The 12875-nt window shown below is 40.7% G+C and overlaps 1 protein-coding gene and 1 pseudogene across 1 annotated transcript in view; one reads left to right on the top strand and one right to left on the bottom strand.

The window, feature by feature from the left end:
* Positions 1-12875, bottom strand: part of TNKS (tankyrase) — a 92914-nt gene that overhangs the window by 44234 nt on the left and 35805 nt on the right. The window contains exons 4-5 of the mRNA XM_066613574.1: positions 8870-8906; positions 8181-8256 (exon numbers count right to left, since the gene is read on the bottom strand). Of these exons, the coding sequence (XP_066469671.1) occupies positions 8181-8256; positions 8870-8906 (113 nt within the window). The remainder of the gene's footprint in view (positions 1-8180; positions 8257-8869; positions 8907-12875) is intronic.
* Positions 7141-7256, top strand: LOC136642840 (5S ribosomal RNA; annotated as a pseudogene).

Genomic DNA, 12875 nt, shown 5'->3' with positions numbered 1-12875 from the left:
ATCCCATCCTCGTATGTAAAACTGCAAAGGTTTTTAAGACCTCCCATGACAGTGATATTTCTGCACTGCAGAAATTCACTCAGGGCAACAGCAGAATGATAAAATGATCTCACCTTCCCCCCCCCCCCCCCAGCTTAGGTTACTTAAGAAAAGTAGTGAAAGATTGCAAAAGCAAGGATCTGAAATAAGATGCATGTAGCTGGCTCATTCACAAACACAGGAAGCATGATGAGATTTTTTTGCTCTGTACTGTGCAGCATGTCCCTATGGACCTCCATTTCATATTGAAGGTCTTTGTTGTTAAGTACGCTCAGCATGAAAAGAAAATTAATGTTTCAAGTTGCTTTTATTCTCCACTTTATAACACTGTGTAACAACACGGCAGCGTATATTTGAAACACACACTACATTGAAGCAAGTAGTTAAATAAGCTCAAAGACCTTGTGATAGCTCTCTCTATCATTTCCATAAAGACAGAAAAGGATGAGACACGCACATCTTGTCAATAACAATCATTTCTTCCTTTGGAGACAAGGGGTAGTCGGAGTTAGAACTCTAACAGCCTGTTGGGACAAATTGTTCCTGAATTGTACCACTATGGGCGCAATACGTCAGTGCTTTCCAGCACTGACATAAAGGCAATGCAGCTCTGAGGTAAGGGAACAAATATTCCCTTACTTTGAGGAGGTCTCCGTGAGTGCAGGATGCAGCACATGTCCCATTGGCACCGCTACACCAGTGCTGGAAAGCAGTGACATAAGGGGTTAGGATTGTGCCCTACATCATTTATGTTGCAACACAGATGTACAGAATGAAGGCCCAATCTACACAAACAGCTAATCACAGGGAAAAATGGCTTTTGAACTGCATCACTTCACACTAGATGTCTGAAGGGACTGCATGACTAATGAAAAAAACACTCCACAATCTCTGCACACAGAAAACTAGTCATCAGGGAAAAGGGTTCTAAGTTCGACTTCTGAATGATATGCCAATTTACTATGCGCAAAAATTTGAGTGCAAGAACACTGTCAAACCTGCAATGCTCTCAAGTGGCAAGATCTAGGTGATTAACTGTTTGGGTAGATCAGATCACAAGTTAACAAAAATCTTTCACCGAGTGTAAGAAATGTTGGTAAACTGCCTCAGAACCTCAATGTTTTGAGGTAAATTAAAGCATCAGAAATTGGTGACAGCTCTTGAATTTTACAACAGGAAACTACTGCTACAGGTGTGCATCACTTAGCGACACTCCAACCAACAACGGACAGTCCACTCTTGGTTTATGGTATAGTAGCTTAAAACTCCTTGCCTTTGTGTTGGTGGTGTTGTCATTAAGAGGTTCCAGAGGCCTCTTCAGGGTCGTGCCGGGCCTCCACAGGCCTCAGAATGGCCTGCAGAAGCCTCCAGAAGCCACTTCTGGTTTTCGGAAAGCTGCTTCCAGTTTGCTTCTGAAAACTAGAAGTAGCTTCCAAGTACTTCTGCAGGTCATTCTGAGGCCCGTGGAGGTCCAACGCAACCCTGAAGAGGCCTCTGGGGCCTCTTAATGCTAACACCATGAACACAAAAGGTAAGTTTCCACATAATTATGAAATCATTTAATGACGAGGTCTGGAGAACGCGTCTCCGTCATTAAGCAATATATACCTGTATTTAGAAATAGTAGTAAACCTGGAGTTACTACCTACCATTCTAATAGCACAAGTTTATGAATGTTTAAGTCCCACTGTGTTCAATGGAAGACACTCTCAGGTGAGTGTGTACAGGATCACAGCGTGATCAGTGACTCCCAGGGCTACTGAAGTAGAAACTTGCCAAAGGACTCCCATATTATTACAAGAATATATTGTATGATTGCTTCTCAGGGTTAACTGTGGTTCCATAATTGCCCCCTAAGCCAACTGTCCTTTTGTCACACAGAAGAACATGTGGAAGAAATAAGCTTTAACAAGAACTTTATTTTAGAAAAAGCAAGAGACTATACTACATAGACAATTAATTTTAGTGCAATGCTGCAAAAGTTATTTGGTGATGTAAAATTTTATTGACAGTGCATATAATTCTTACTAGCATGCTGAATGGTACATACAGTACAGGTGGAGCCTATTTATCCACGTTAGTTCCGTTCCGTGACTCAACGCGATTAACAAAAAACACGTTGTGCTAAATTCCACAGAGTTATGCAAATACACTGCAGCCTGACACTTCCAGATGGAAGGAAACTAAGGCAGCTGTTATCAATCCCCTCCCCTCCATACTCAGCCCTCCCTGTTGCCAGCTGTCCCACTGAGTTTTTAAGAGTCCAGCCCTATGCGTTTTTACTCAGAAGTAAGCCCCATTGTAGTCAATGGGTCTTACTCCCAGGAAAGTCTGGAGAGGACTGTAGGCTAAATCTCATGCTTTGCTTGGTGGGAAGGCTTGCTTGTGTCCCTGATAGCCTGCACCATGGGGGGGGGGGGAGAGTTGCTTGTGTCGGTGATTGCCTGCACCATCTCAACGGGGGGGGGGGATTTGGCAAACACTCACTGGGTTTTTTAAAGCAATCCCCTCTGTTGCTATCACACCTGTGTGTGTGTGTGTGTGTGTGTGTGTGTGTGTGTGTGTGTGTGTGTGTGTGTGTGTGTGTGTGTGTGTGTGTGTGTGTGAGAGAGAGAGAGAGAGAGAGAGAGAGAGAGCTCCCCACCTTGATGCACATGTTCTGGCTACAGAGATTTTCAGACCCCCCCCCCCCCCCCCGTCCCCTCTTCAGCCTCTTTGCTGGCTCAGGGGCTCCAGGAGTGTTACTGTTCCTTTGCAAGGGGAACCTCTTCCAGGGCTATTTCCCTGCCTGGGCAAGGCAGAGCCTTTTTGCAGTGTTTTGGGTTGCCTGGAAATGGAGACGCCAATGCAGAGCAAAGGAGGCAAAGGTGTGTGTGACTTTCGGTTCCCCCCCCCCCATTCATATTGAGACAAATCTGCAGATAAAAAATCCGTGGATAAATAGGCTGCACCTGTATATGTTTATTTGTAGAATTATACAATTTGTCTAATTTAATTTAGCATTCCTCATGCTGGGCATAATGTTCAGTGTTAACTTTGTTCTGCATATTCACAACAAATTTACCGCCAATGCTTTTCATCACTTGGCATTTTGTATTACCCAACTCATTTACCATTGTGTTCACTGTCAGATATTAAGGTCACAGGTGTATTAGATATGCTTACACAAACAAGGGCACAAGTGTATTTCTATATATAGGAAACAAAAATATTTTGTTACTTGTTAGAACTCAGGGTTATGATTTCTGCCAACAACAGCAAAACTAGATTATCTTTCACTGTCATTAGTCAGCATAGACTATTAGATACTATACCCTCAGTACAAAATAAGCTTGAACAAGGGAGTCTATCAACACTATTAATGTCCTTTAAAATCCAATACAATGACATCTTGAACACTTACAGTCTCTTCTAACTGCTCACCAAAATCACTTTTCAACTGAGCAATATTTTACAAAGACGACTGAAAATAGGGACTATTAAGGGCCAAAGCATCATTGGTGGCTTAAATTCATTGCATGGTCTTTCCTAGCTGGAGGAAAGACCATGTACAGCAACATGTACAGCAATATGTACAGCAACAGCCATATTGGATTTTTTTTTAAAACAATCTGAATCTCCAAACCAACCTCAATCTGTAAATTATCAATGTGAAAACATATTAAACCAGATTTATTAGCAAGCACATAGGTGTATTAATAATAGTAATGAAACTTTCCCCAAATTTATTGACAACTTGTGTATTCTCATTCAGAAGTTCTTCTGTACATTTTAAAGTTCTAGGGGACAGGCAGTTCCTGTGAAGTGATTTTGAATTTCGCTTCAAACTCTGGTTTCAAATCCCCGTTAGTAGCTTTTCTCATGGATAGTTAGAAATTCAACATGTAAAATAGGAGTAATAGTTAAGATGTATCTAGATGGGGTCAGCCTGTCTCTATTTTTAAAGGGACAAAAGCAGTTAATACATTTCATTCCAGGCACTAAATGTGCAACTGACCAGACAACATACCTTGCACTATATCCTCAACCAGGAAACAATTTCTAAAGCTGGTTATTCTCTTGCATCAATTTCACAGCCGAGGGAGTGAATAAACGCTACGCTATCCCAATTCCACACTGCTTCTTCTGCCAAGAAGGCAGAAAAAGACTTCTGAGTCAAAACAACTGCTTCTTTCTATGGATCGTCTGGAGCCATATTTCAGTTACTTGTTTATTATACCAACTAGAGCGGGGGGGGGGGGGGGCTCCAAATTTCAGTAGGAGGGCCACACTGCATATTTTTGAGGGCCCCCCAAAAAAATTTATATAGGGCGGAGGCAAGCGATGCACAGCAATTTCTGTGTCCGATCCATTACAAAACCAAGTTTTGTTATTATTTCTTTACGCATGTGCAAAAATGACGCTATCTCCTCACTGTGATTATGGCGTTGTTGAAAAGTCAACATGTGGAAACCCAAATTGTTTTATCGGCAGGGGTGAGGTTAATATTGAATAATTATGGTGTGAAGGACTTAAAGCATATGGCCCAGGTGACTGAGCCAGGCTGACAACATCCTGGCCATGTGGAAAGGAGTGTGGTGGGCAGAACTGCACATGTTAACTGTTCCACTAAGGGCGCAATCCTAACCCCTTATGTCAGTGCTTTCCAGTACTGGCATAGCAGTGCCAATGGGATATGTGCTGCATCCTGCAGTCGGGTGTCACTCACGGAGGCCTCCTCAAAGTAAGGGAATGTTTGTTCCCTTACCTCTGAGCTGCATTGGCCTTATGTCAGTGCTGGAAAGCACTGACATAAGGGGTTAGGATTGCCCCCTAAGTGGCTGGGGAAAAAAATATCTTAAGTTGATGAGGGCCAGATAACATCTTGTGAAGGGCCGGATGTAGCCCCCAGGCCATAGTTTGGAAACCCCTGAACTAGAGCACATATATTAAGCTAGACTAATTTCACTCTATTTTCTTGTTTGGAAGTCTCTGTTTCTTGGGGGGTGTTTTATGAACATGACTATAAGATTAAATAAACCTGCATTTTTATCTAACAAATGAAACTTTAACCACATGGTTAATGCCTATATCCTTTCAGCCTAATTACCACAACAGTGTACACTGGTTTTCTAGGAGAGTTGGGTGGTTATTAGTAGGAATATTTTAGTATATAAATATTAAGAATATTTACACACCACTCTCTCCCCCATAATATAGATCTGTCCCCCATAATACAGAAGCGCACTACTGCTCTTTAACCTAGTAGGTGGTGGCACATACTGATCTTGGGTCAGTAGGATGGATTTAGTACCAGTGGCAATGTACAGACAACAAGAAACCCATCTAATTCTGTTTACACAGAAACCATCTGGGATGCCAGAAGATGGGCAAGGACATATAGGAGCCCAGGTATGTCACAGTATTAACCACAGTTCAGGCTAGTTCCAATATAAGACTTCAACACAGTAGGAGCAAGTGGGTGAGGATAGGATTTGCTCTGCAGATAGAGGGAGTGCTCAAGTTTGCAGCCCACAACCACTTAACCATGGTTACATGACCAAAAGCATTGCACATGCACTACCTGCAATTTGCTAAGTGGAAAAGGGGAGGCACTGTGCAAGTGGAGTTCTGTGAGGAAAGCCCTGCAGAGGTCCAAACCATGGTGGATATGTTTTCAGTAACTAAAGAGATGACCCAAGACATTTTGGGTGTCTGACGAAAAGAATCCAAATTGCGCCTACTCAGTCCTGATAAACTAAATAATTGGAACTTTGTTACTATTTATTCATAACCCCCAAATTTGTTACCTGACCCTACAATCCTACCAATTTGTAGCACCAACCCTGAATCTCAAATTCTTAACAGATAACTGCCAAACTTAATTATATGAACGACCACCTTTTGTATGCTTTCCTGCTTTGAATAGAGATTTAGCCTTTTAACAAATATAGATGCTACCACATCTGAAATGTTTAAATGATTCAGTGTCTGAAATGTTCTACCCTCAGAAATATTCTGCACATGCAGTTGTTACATTCTTGAACAAGTATTACTGTTCTTGGTGAGATTTTGCAAAAGTGCTATGAGAACCATTTACCTATGGAATTTTAGCTACACACCACCACACTGGTTTTCTGTTCAACATTTTACATGAATAAAGCTTATAAACATTCCCTTTTAAAATGCATGCGTACATGCACACAAACAGAGCGCTCCACACAATTAAAAATACTGCATATGATTGTAATCCGAGACTGTTCTAATTTAGAGCACTCAGTTACTGACAAATTGTGAACAGTTAAAACACTTTAAGCAATTCAGCATGGCATTAAACTGATGTCTGTTCTGTAGTATAGTAAGAAAAGTTTTAAAATACACACACACACACAGAGAGAGAGAATGCTTTTAAATCACTATAGCTTCAAAAATTCAAATCACTATAGCTTCAAAAAGGCGACTAAACAGCCACCGGGTAGATGGGACTCATCAGCCTGGGAAGGCAGCTCATCTGAGAGAAGGAAAACTCTGATCCCAAACCTCCACTGCCTTGTGGCTACATCCAGTTTTGGAAAAGGCTTCAAGAGTCAACCTCGAGGCAAAATCCGGAGCCAGAGTCCCTGAGGCAGTTCATGGCTGAATACAGTCACGTTCTGGCAACTCCTGCGACGCCACTGGAACCAACCGTATTGGCCTCTGCCTTTCCTTTGGACCATTTCAGCGACGTAGAGAGGGGGGATTTGCTGCATGGGTAACAGCCTATCCTCCATACCTACTTTACCCAGGCTTCGCGCACTGGAGAGGACACTGTTCCAGAACCACCATTCAGAGCGTGACACCATAGTCTTCCGAGACTGAAGGATGCCAACAACAGCTTCAAAAATTAAAAATTCTCCACCATTTAACTGGAGATACAAGTTGATTCCCACAATCCAATAATCTGAAGCAATTGTTTTAATACAGCTGGACTGCAGAGATTATGCTTTTAAAGAGATAGGATATGATCTAGTTAAAGATGAGCACATTTAAACCCAATTAATTTTAATAGAAAAGTTGTAAATATGTGCTTAACTTTCCCACTGAAATAAATGAGGGAAATGAGCTTATTCTGGGCACAATCTAGACAAAGCTGTTACCCTGCACATGCCTGATCTTGTCTGATCTCAGAAGCTAAGCAGGGTCAGGCCTGGTTAGTACTCGGATGGGAGACCGCCTGGGAATACCTGGTGCTGTAGGCTTATACCATAGTCTTTCGAGACTGAAGGTTGCCAACTATATTTAAAGAACTTTCTTTACAGAAATATAGATACATAGATCTATTTCCTGAAAACAGATTTAATGCCAGGATACTGAAGTAGACAATCCATGAGCCACAACCTGCCCACATTTTTGTGAGCCTCCCATTCTCTCTTCAGCTTCAGCCTCACACACTGTTCATCCCTGCTTTAGACTACATTACGAAGAATTTGGCAAATGCTTGAAAAATTATTAAGCTACAGAGACCCTGATTAGTTCAGAGAATAAAAATCTAGTATAACAATTGCTATATTTTAAAGATAAGCAAAGAAATTAAATGATCAACCGCAGATCATATAATTTAAGATACCATGTCATCAAGCCAGGCCAGTACCCTGCTTTTGTATGTTCTTCCCTTCCCCTCACTTCTAATCCAATTTCTAATCCAGCATCCCTATTATATAAAGTGGCAGCCACATGCTGAAAGCATAAAATGTCAAAAGTTAACAATATTTCGTGGGTACTAATCACACGGATTTGGAATTAGCTGCAACAAGCAAAGTAATAAGGGCTAAGAATCAACCTTCCTCAATTCCAGAAAGATACAATACTAGATAAACTGCTCCTTTATAACTATTAAGAATTCATAATATGCAATATATTTTTATTAGAGAACAGTCTGAAATGCAATCCAATAAGCTAACGTTCAAAAGAAATGACACTATCTTGAAGTGCAAGGTCTACTGCCTCTATCAATCTGACACAAACTGCCAATATTGGACACAGCATCATTTTATTTCATGGTGTAGAGACACATATTACAACAGCTACACAAAACTGGTCAGGTTAAACGTATTTTCAGATCAACAAAACATGGAGGTTAGCTTTCAAAAAACTGCAAATAGATTAAATATGTACAGACTTACTTTTCGCCCATCACTTGCATGACAGTTCACATTTAAAGGTGTCAACAAAGCCATTAGTTTTTCTTCATTACCACTCCTGCACGGTGGTGGAATAAAAAAAGAAAAAAATCCCTTATAAAATAACTGAAACGGGAGATTCACATTAACGCTCTATATACCAGTATGTTTGAAGAACCACCCTGTAAACTATCAGAGATTGATTTCAGATTTCAAATATGAAATATGTCCATTAATAATATGATCTGGTAAAAATTTTTATTTATGGTATCTACTGAAAGACATTTCCCAAATATCTATTTTTGCTACATTCCCCAAGACACTATAAATAGCTATAAATATTTGTTTCAATAACAAAAATGGAACATATGCCTTTAAGAGAAGTAAAAATATCTCAATACACTATTTGTTCCTAACATTATCATTTTATACATCTATAAGAAATTTGGAGCACAATGTGTCAAAAATCAACCACCACCACCTTGTACCTCCATACCGCATAATTACAAATAGACACACTATTTTGCTTTTTGCAAGTGGCTAAAATCCAAAGAGAATCATGCTAATAGGGACTGTTTATCTACATAATTTCATAACAGGTTAATGACAGAGATCATAAAAGCCCATTTTTTAATCTCGCTTTCTACCTCCTCTCCCCAAAACAAACAATTTGTATTCTGAGCAGCACTTACCTAGCAGCTTCCAGGAGTTCGTCCTTCTTATATTCACCTAAATGATTGCAAAATATCATGCTGTTAGCATTTGGCAGAAGACAGATTAAGAAATGCAGCAGGAAGCAAATACAGAATTAAATAGAGAATGGGGGGTGAGGGGGAGAGAGAAAAGCGAGCGAGCCCACACCCCGCTGGGTGATGGAGCTGTGACGTTAGCCAGCTTGTGGAGGCAGCATCACCAGTGCCTTGGAGACGGGCAGCAAATTGACGCAGCTTCTTGTCCAATCCTCGGATGAAATGGCTTTCTTCAGACAACCAATGAATGCTAAACCTGTGTCCAGAAACAATCCCTCTGATAACAGCATGGCAGCTGAATACAATGTCCCCTCCCCCACTTTTCCTATTCAATATATCACAGTACACCAGCACAGCATAAAACACATGGACACTCCCAGACAATAATGTTTTTTTTCTTTTAAAAAAGGTACAAATAACTTGCCTTTGAAGCTCTCCCTAACTTGCAAAGACATTCTTTGAATATCACTAGCCAAATTACAAAATCTTATGGAACTGCATTACATCAGAGCTTCATGTAGCTTTTCCTCACAAGAGTATGTTTCAAATCTTAAGGAAAGCAATGCATCAATACAGAAGAACAGGAAAAAAGCTTTGAGAAAGCTGCACTTAAAAGCTACCATTAAAAGGATGCCTCTCTCTTTTTGTACCTTTAGGCAAAATTCATGCCTTGAACTCTAGCTGTACCCACTGCCAAGTATTCTGAACTATTTTTGCCTTGAAAAAGTATTCTACTAGCCCTCCAGTCTTCACAATACCAAGCAGGGGAAAAAAAAAAAAAGCTGAGTAGATAACTCTGCACCCCCACCCCCCAATGCTGAGCACACCTTAATTTAAAAGCCATAAAGCCAGGGAATTAAAGTTGCAGCAATCCTTGCAACAGCAGGCTACTCAAGCGATCTTAATCCTGTCCTTTCATTCTGCATAGCATCCACAGTACAACATCAGCAATAAATGTTGGATAAAAATAGATGATTTTTCTTCAGTACCAGAAAAAATTTAGATTTTTTTTTAATAATCAGGAAACTCAAGTGGCTGAGTGCCTATTTATTTGAACATAATATGGTGCCACCCAAAAATAAGATAGAAATACTATAGCAACTCAGAGGACAAGAATGCAAAGAAAATAATTTTTTAAAAAAAATCACCACTACCAGTCACAGTGACCCTTCTTAGCTTTCAGAGTCTTCATGCCATATTAATATAAGAAAACACTTAACTCATCCCACTGTCTAGAGCACTGGTTCCCAACCTGCGATCTGTCAACCACTGATAGTCTGTGAGACCCTGAGAAGTGGTCCGCAAGGTCTCAGGAAAAAAAAAAGATCACCTTTGATCACTTCCTGCATCAGTTGTGGGCAGTCCGTTCTCTGCCCTGTCTGGAAGTCCATGGGGGAGCTCTCCCCAGGAGACACTACCCCATAGATCACCAGAGAGGGTGAAGTACAGACCATCCGCAGCCAGCAACTAAAGCAACAACCCACAAATCTTCTCTAATAATAATCGTCTGTAATGATTACAAATTTCATTGTATTTTTTGTGTGCCGGGGCGTGGGGAGTTGCATGTTGCCCAGGATAATTCCAATTTTTGCTCCAGTAGTCCGCAGGCTCCTAAAGTTGGGAACCACTGGTCTAAAGAAGGCAACTTCTTTCTTTCATGCTACCTTGGAGGGGTATTGGTTGGTAGATATGCTGTTACTGCCCTGTTGCAGCGATGTTAAATTTGTGGATTTCTCCATAATATGTAGTGCTCATTTCCAGCAGAGAGAGAAAACAAAATAAAAGGGTCTAATGAATGAGATCAGAAATTGGGCAGAGTGTATTAATCCAATCTGTGCATTTATTTATTTATTAAAATTGTGCCCTGCCCTGTCCTGCCCTGCCCACAGAGATCACAAAGGCTGCTTACAATAATTATTAACCAGTCCTCATCCACTAGCAAAATGTTAAAATACAGGTGGAGCCTGTTTATCCGCAAACTTTTCATCCACGGATCTGGCTCAACGCAGGTCCCCCGGACCACAATGAGCCAGACTGGGCTCTACTTGAGCTGTGCTCCAAACCCCTCTGGATTGCTTTCTGAAGCCCACAGAGGCAATTCATGTCCACCCGCTGCCTCTGCAGGCTTCAGAATGGCCCGGAAAAAATGCCACTTGGGAAACTGGAAGTGACATTTTTCACCATATTAGACATTCTGAAAACCCTGGAGAGCTTTCCTGGGCCCCAGAATGCTTTATATGTTAAAAAAAAAAGTCACTTCCAGTTTCCCAAGTGGCATTTTTTTTGCCTCTCTGGATCATTCTGAAGTCCGCAGAGAGGCAGCAGGCGGACGCGTGCTGCTTCTGCGGGCCTCAGAAAGCCCTCCAGAGGGGATCAGGGCACAGCTCTGATTCCCTTCAAAGGGAGAAGGGGGTGGGAAATCATGTATTTGATTATCCATGTTTTTCTGTATCAGCGAGGAGTCCAAGAATGGATCCCTCGCAGATACCAAGGCCCCACTTGTAGCCCCGTAAAAGAAACCAAACAAAAAATGATGAAAGAACATAAATATAAGGCCACCCAAAATAATAATAACCAGACATTTAAAGTAACAACCAGACATTTAAAGTAATAACCAGACCTTTAAAGACCATAAGCAAGTTTATAGTTGTGTGCATTTGAAAACAATAGACAGAATGGTTGAGTATCAGTTGAAAATGACACAGAAAAAGGGAGGTCAGAGAGATGGAATTGGCCTGAATCTAAAAGCTATGGTATCACACACCCATACCTTGGAATCTACTCAAACATTTTGTTGAAGCTCTCATTCTGAAGTTTCAGCCGTTAAATTTTTTCAAATTTAAAATACAATCTGAATTTAATGGAAACATTAAGGGAGAACACCAGGAAGCAGGTCTCATGTTATCTGGTGTGCTCCCTGGGGCATTTGGTGGGCCGCTGTGAGATACAGGAAGCTGGACTAGATGGGCCTATGGCCTGAACCAGTGGGGCTGTTCTTATGTTCTTATTAGCCCTTAAAACTAAATGTATGATCATTTTTTATGAAATACTGATTTCCCTTTATTAATAAAGAACTGTGGGAGAAAAATATATTTGTCAGTCACTGTACAGCACAATTGTTCATGTATTTATAATGTGGCTCGATACTGGAGGCCAAGCACTGGCAAGTCATCACAAGTGTCATCAAATGATCCATGTTTTATAACTAGTAACTACCTGATCTCTGCTCCAATTACAAATATTTCTGTACATACCAATTAATAAATTAGTGTATTAAGGAAATAAGTTACCTAGGATTATCTATATTAACCGACAGTGGAGCTTCAAGGTCTCGGGCACAGATCTTCCCCAGCTTGGCTTCTCTTAACTGAAGATGCCAAAGACTGAAGCAGGGACCTTAACACACAAAATATGCATGTATGCTTATAGCTCCTTCTCATATGGCAATGTTAAAAATGTGAAGACTGGAGGACGAGAACATTTTACTCACTCACCACCTGAGAAACTGGACATTCTACAACCTCAATAGTATTCCTTTTCACTTTAAGTAAATTCTTTTTGCTTGTCTGACTCACACACACTCCACACAAAATCAAATGCAGAACGTGTTGGTTGGAGATACGTGAGAATGTTCAAGAACTTTTATGCGTCCAGTAGTTCCCCCCCCACACACACACACATACTGGAACAAAGCATAGTATATCACAGTGCTTTTAAAATTGCACTAATTTTTCATAAGCAGTTTACCATGGGACACAGGGGACCTCTTATTCAAGAAACTCAAGTTGAAAACCTCATTAAACATGTGGAACTAGACCAGTTTTTCCTTGAATCCTGGTCACTTTCTTTTTTGTGCCACTTTTTATGCAGTTTTTAACCAGAAACATCAAATGATACAATTCTCAGAGATATATAAACTGCTTCTAATTTACAAGACTATCAACATTAG

Source organism: Tiliqua scincoides, chromosome 2 (assembly GCF_035046505.1).
Source record: "Tiliqua scincoides isolate rTilSci1 chromosome 2, rTilSci1.hap2, whole genome shotgun sequence".
In the NCBI taxonomy this organism is placed as follows: Eukaryota; Metazoa; Chordata; class Lepidosauria; order Squamata; family Scincidae; genus Tiliqua; species Tiliqua scincoides.
This window is presented reverse-complemented; position numbering and strand designations above follow the sequence as displayed.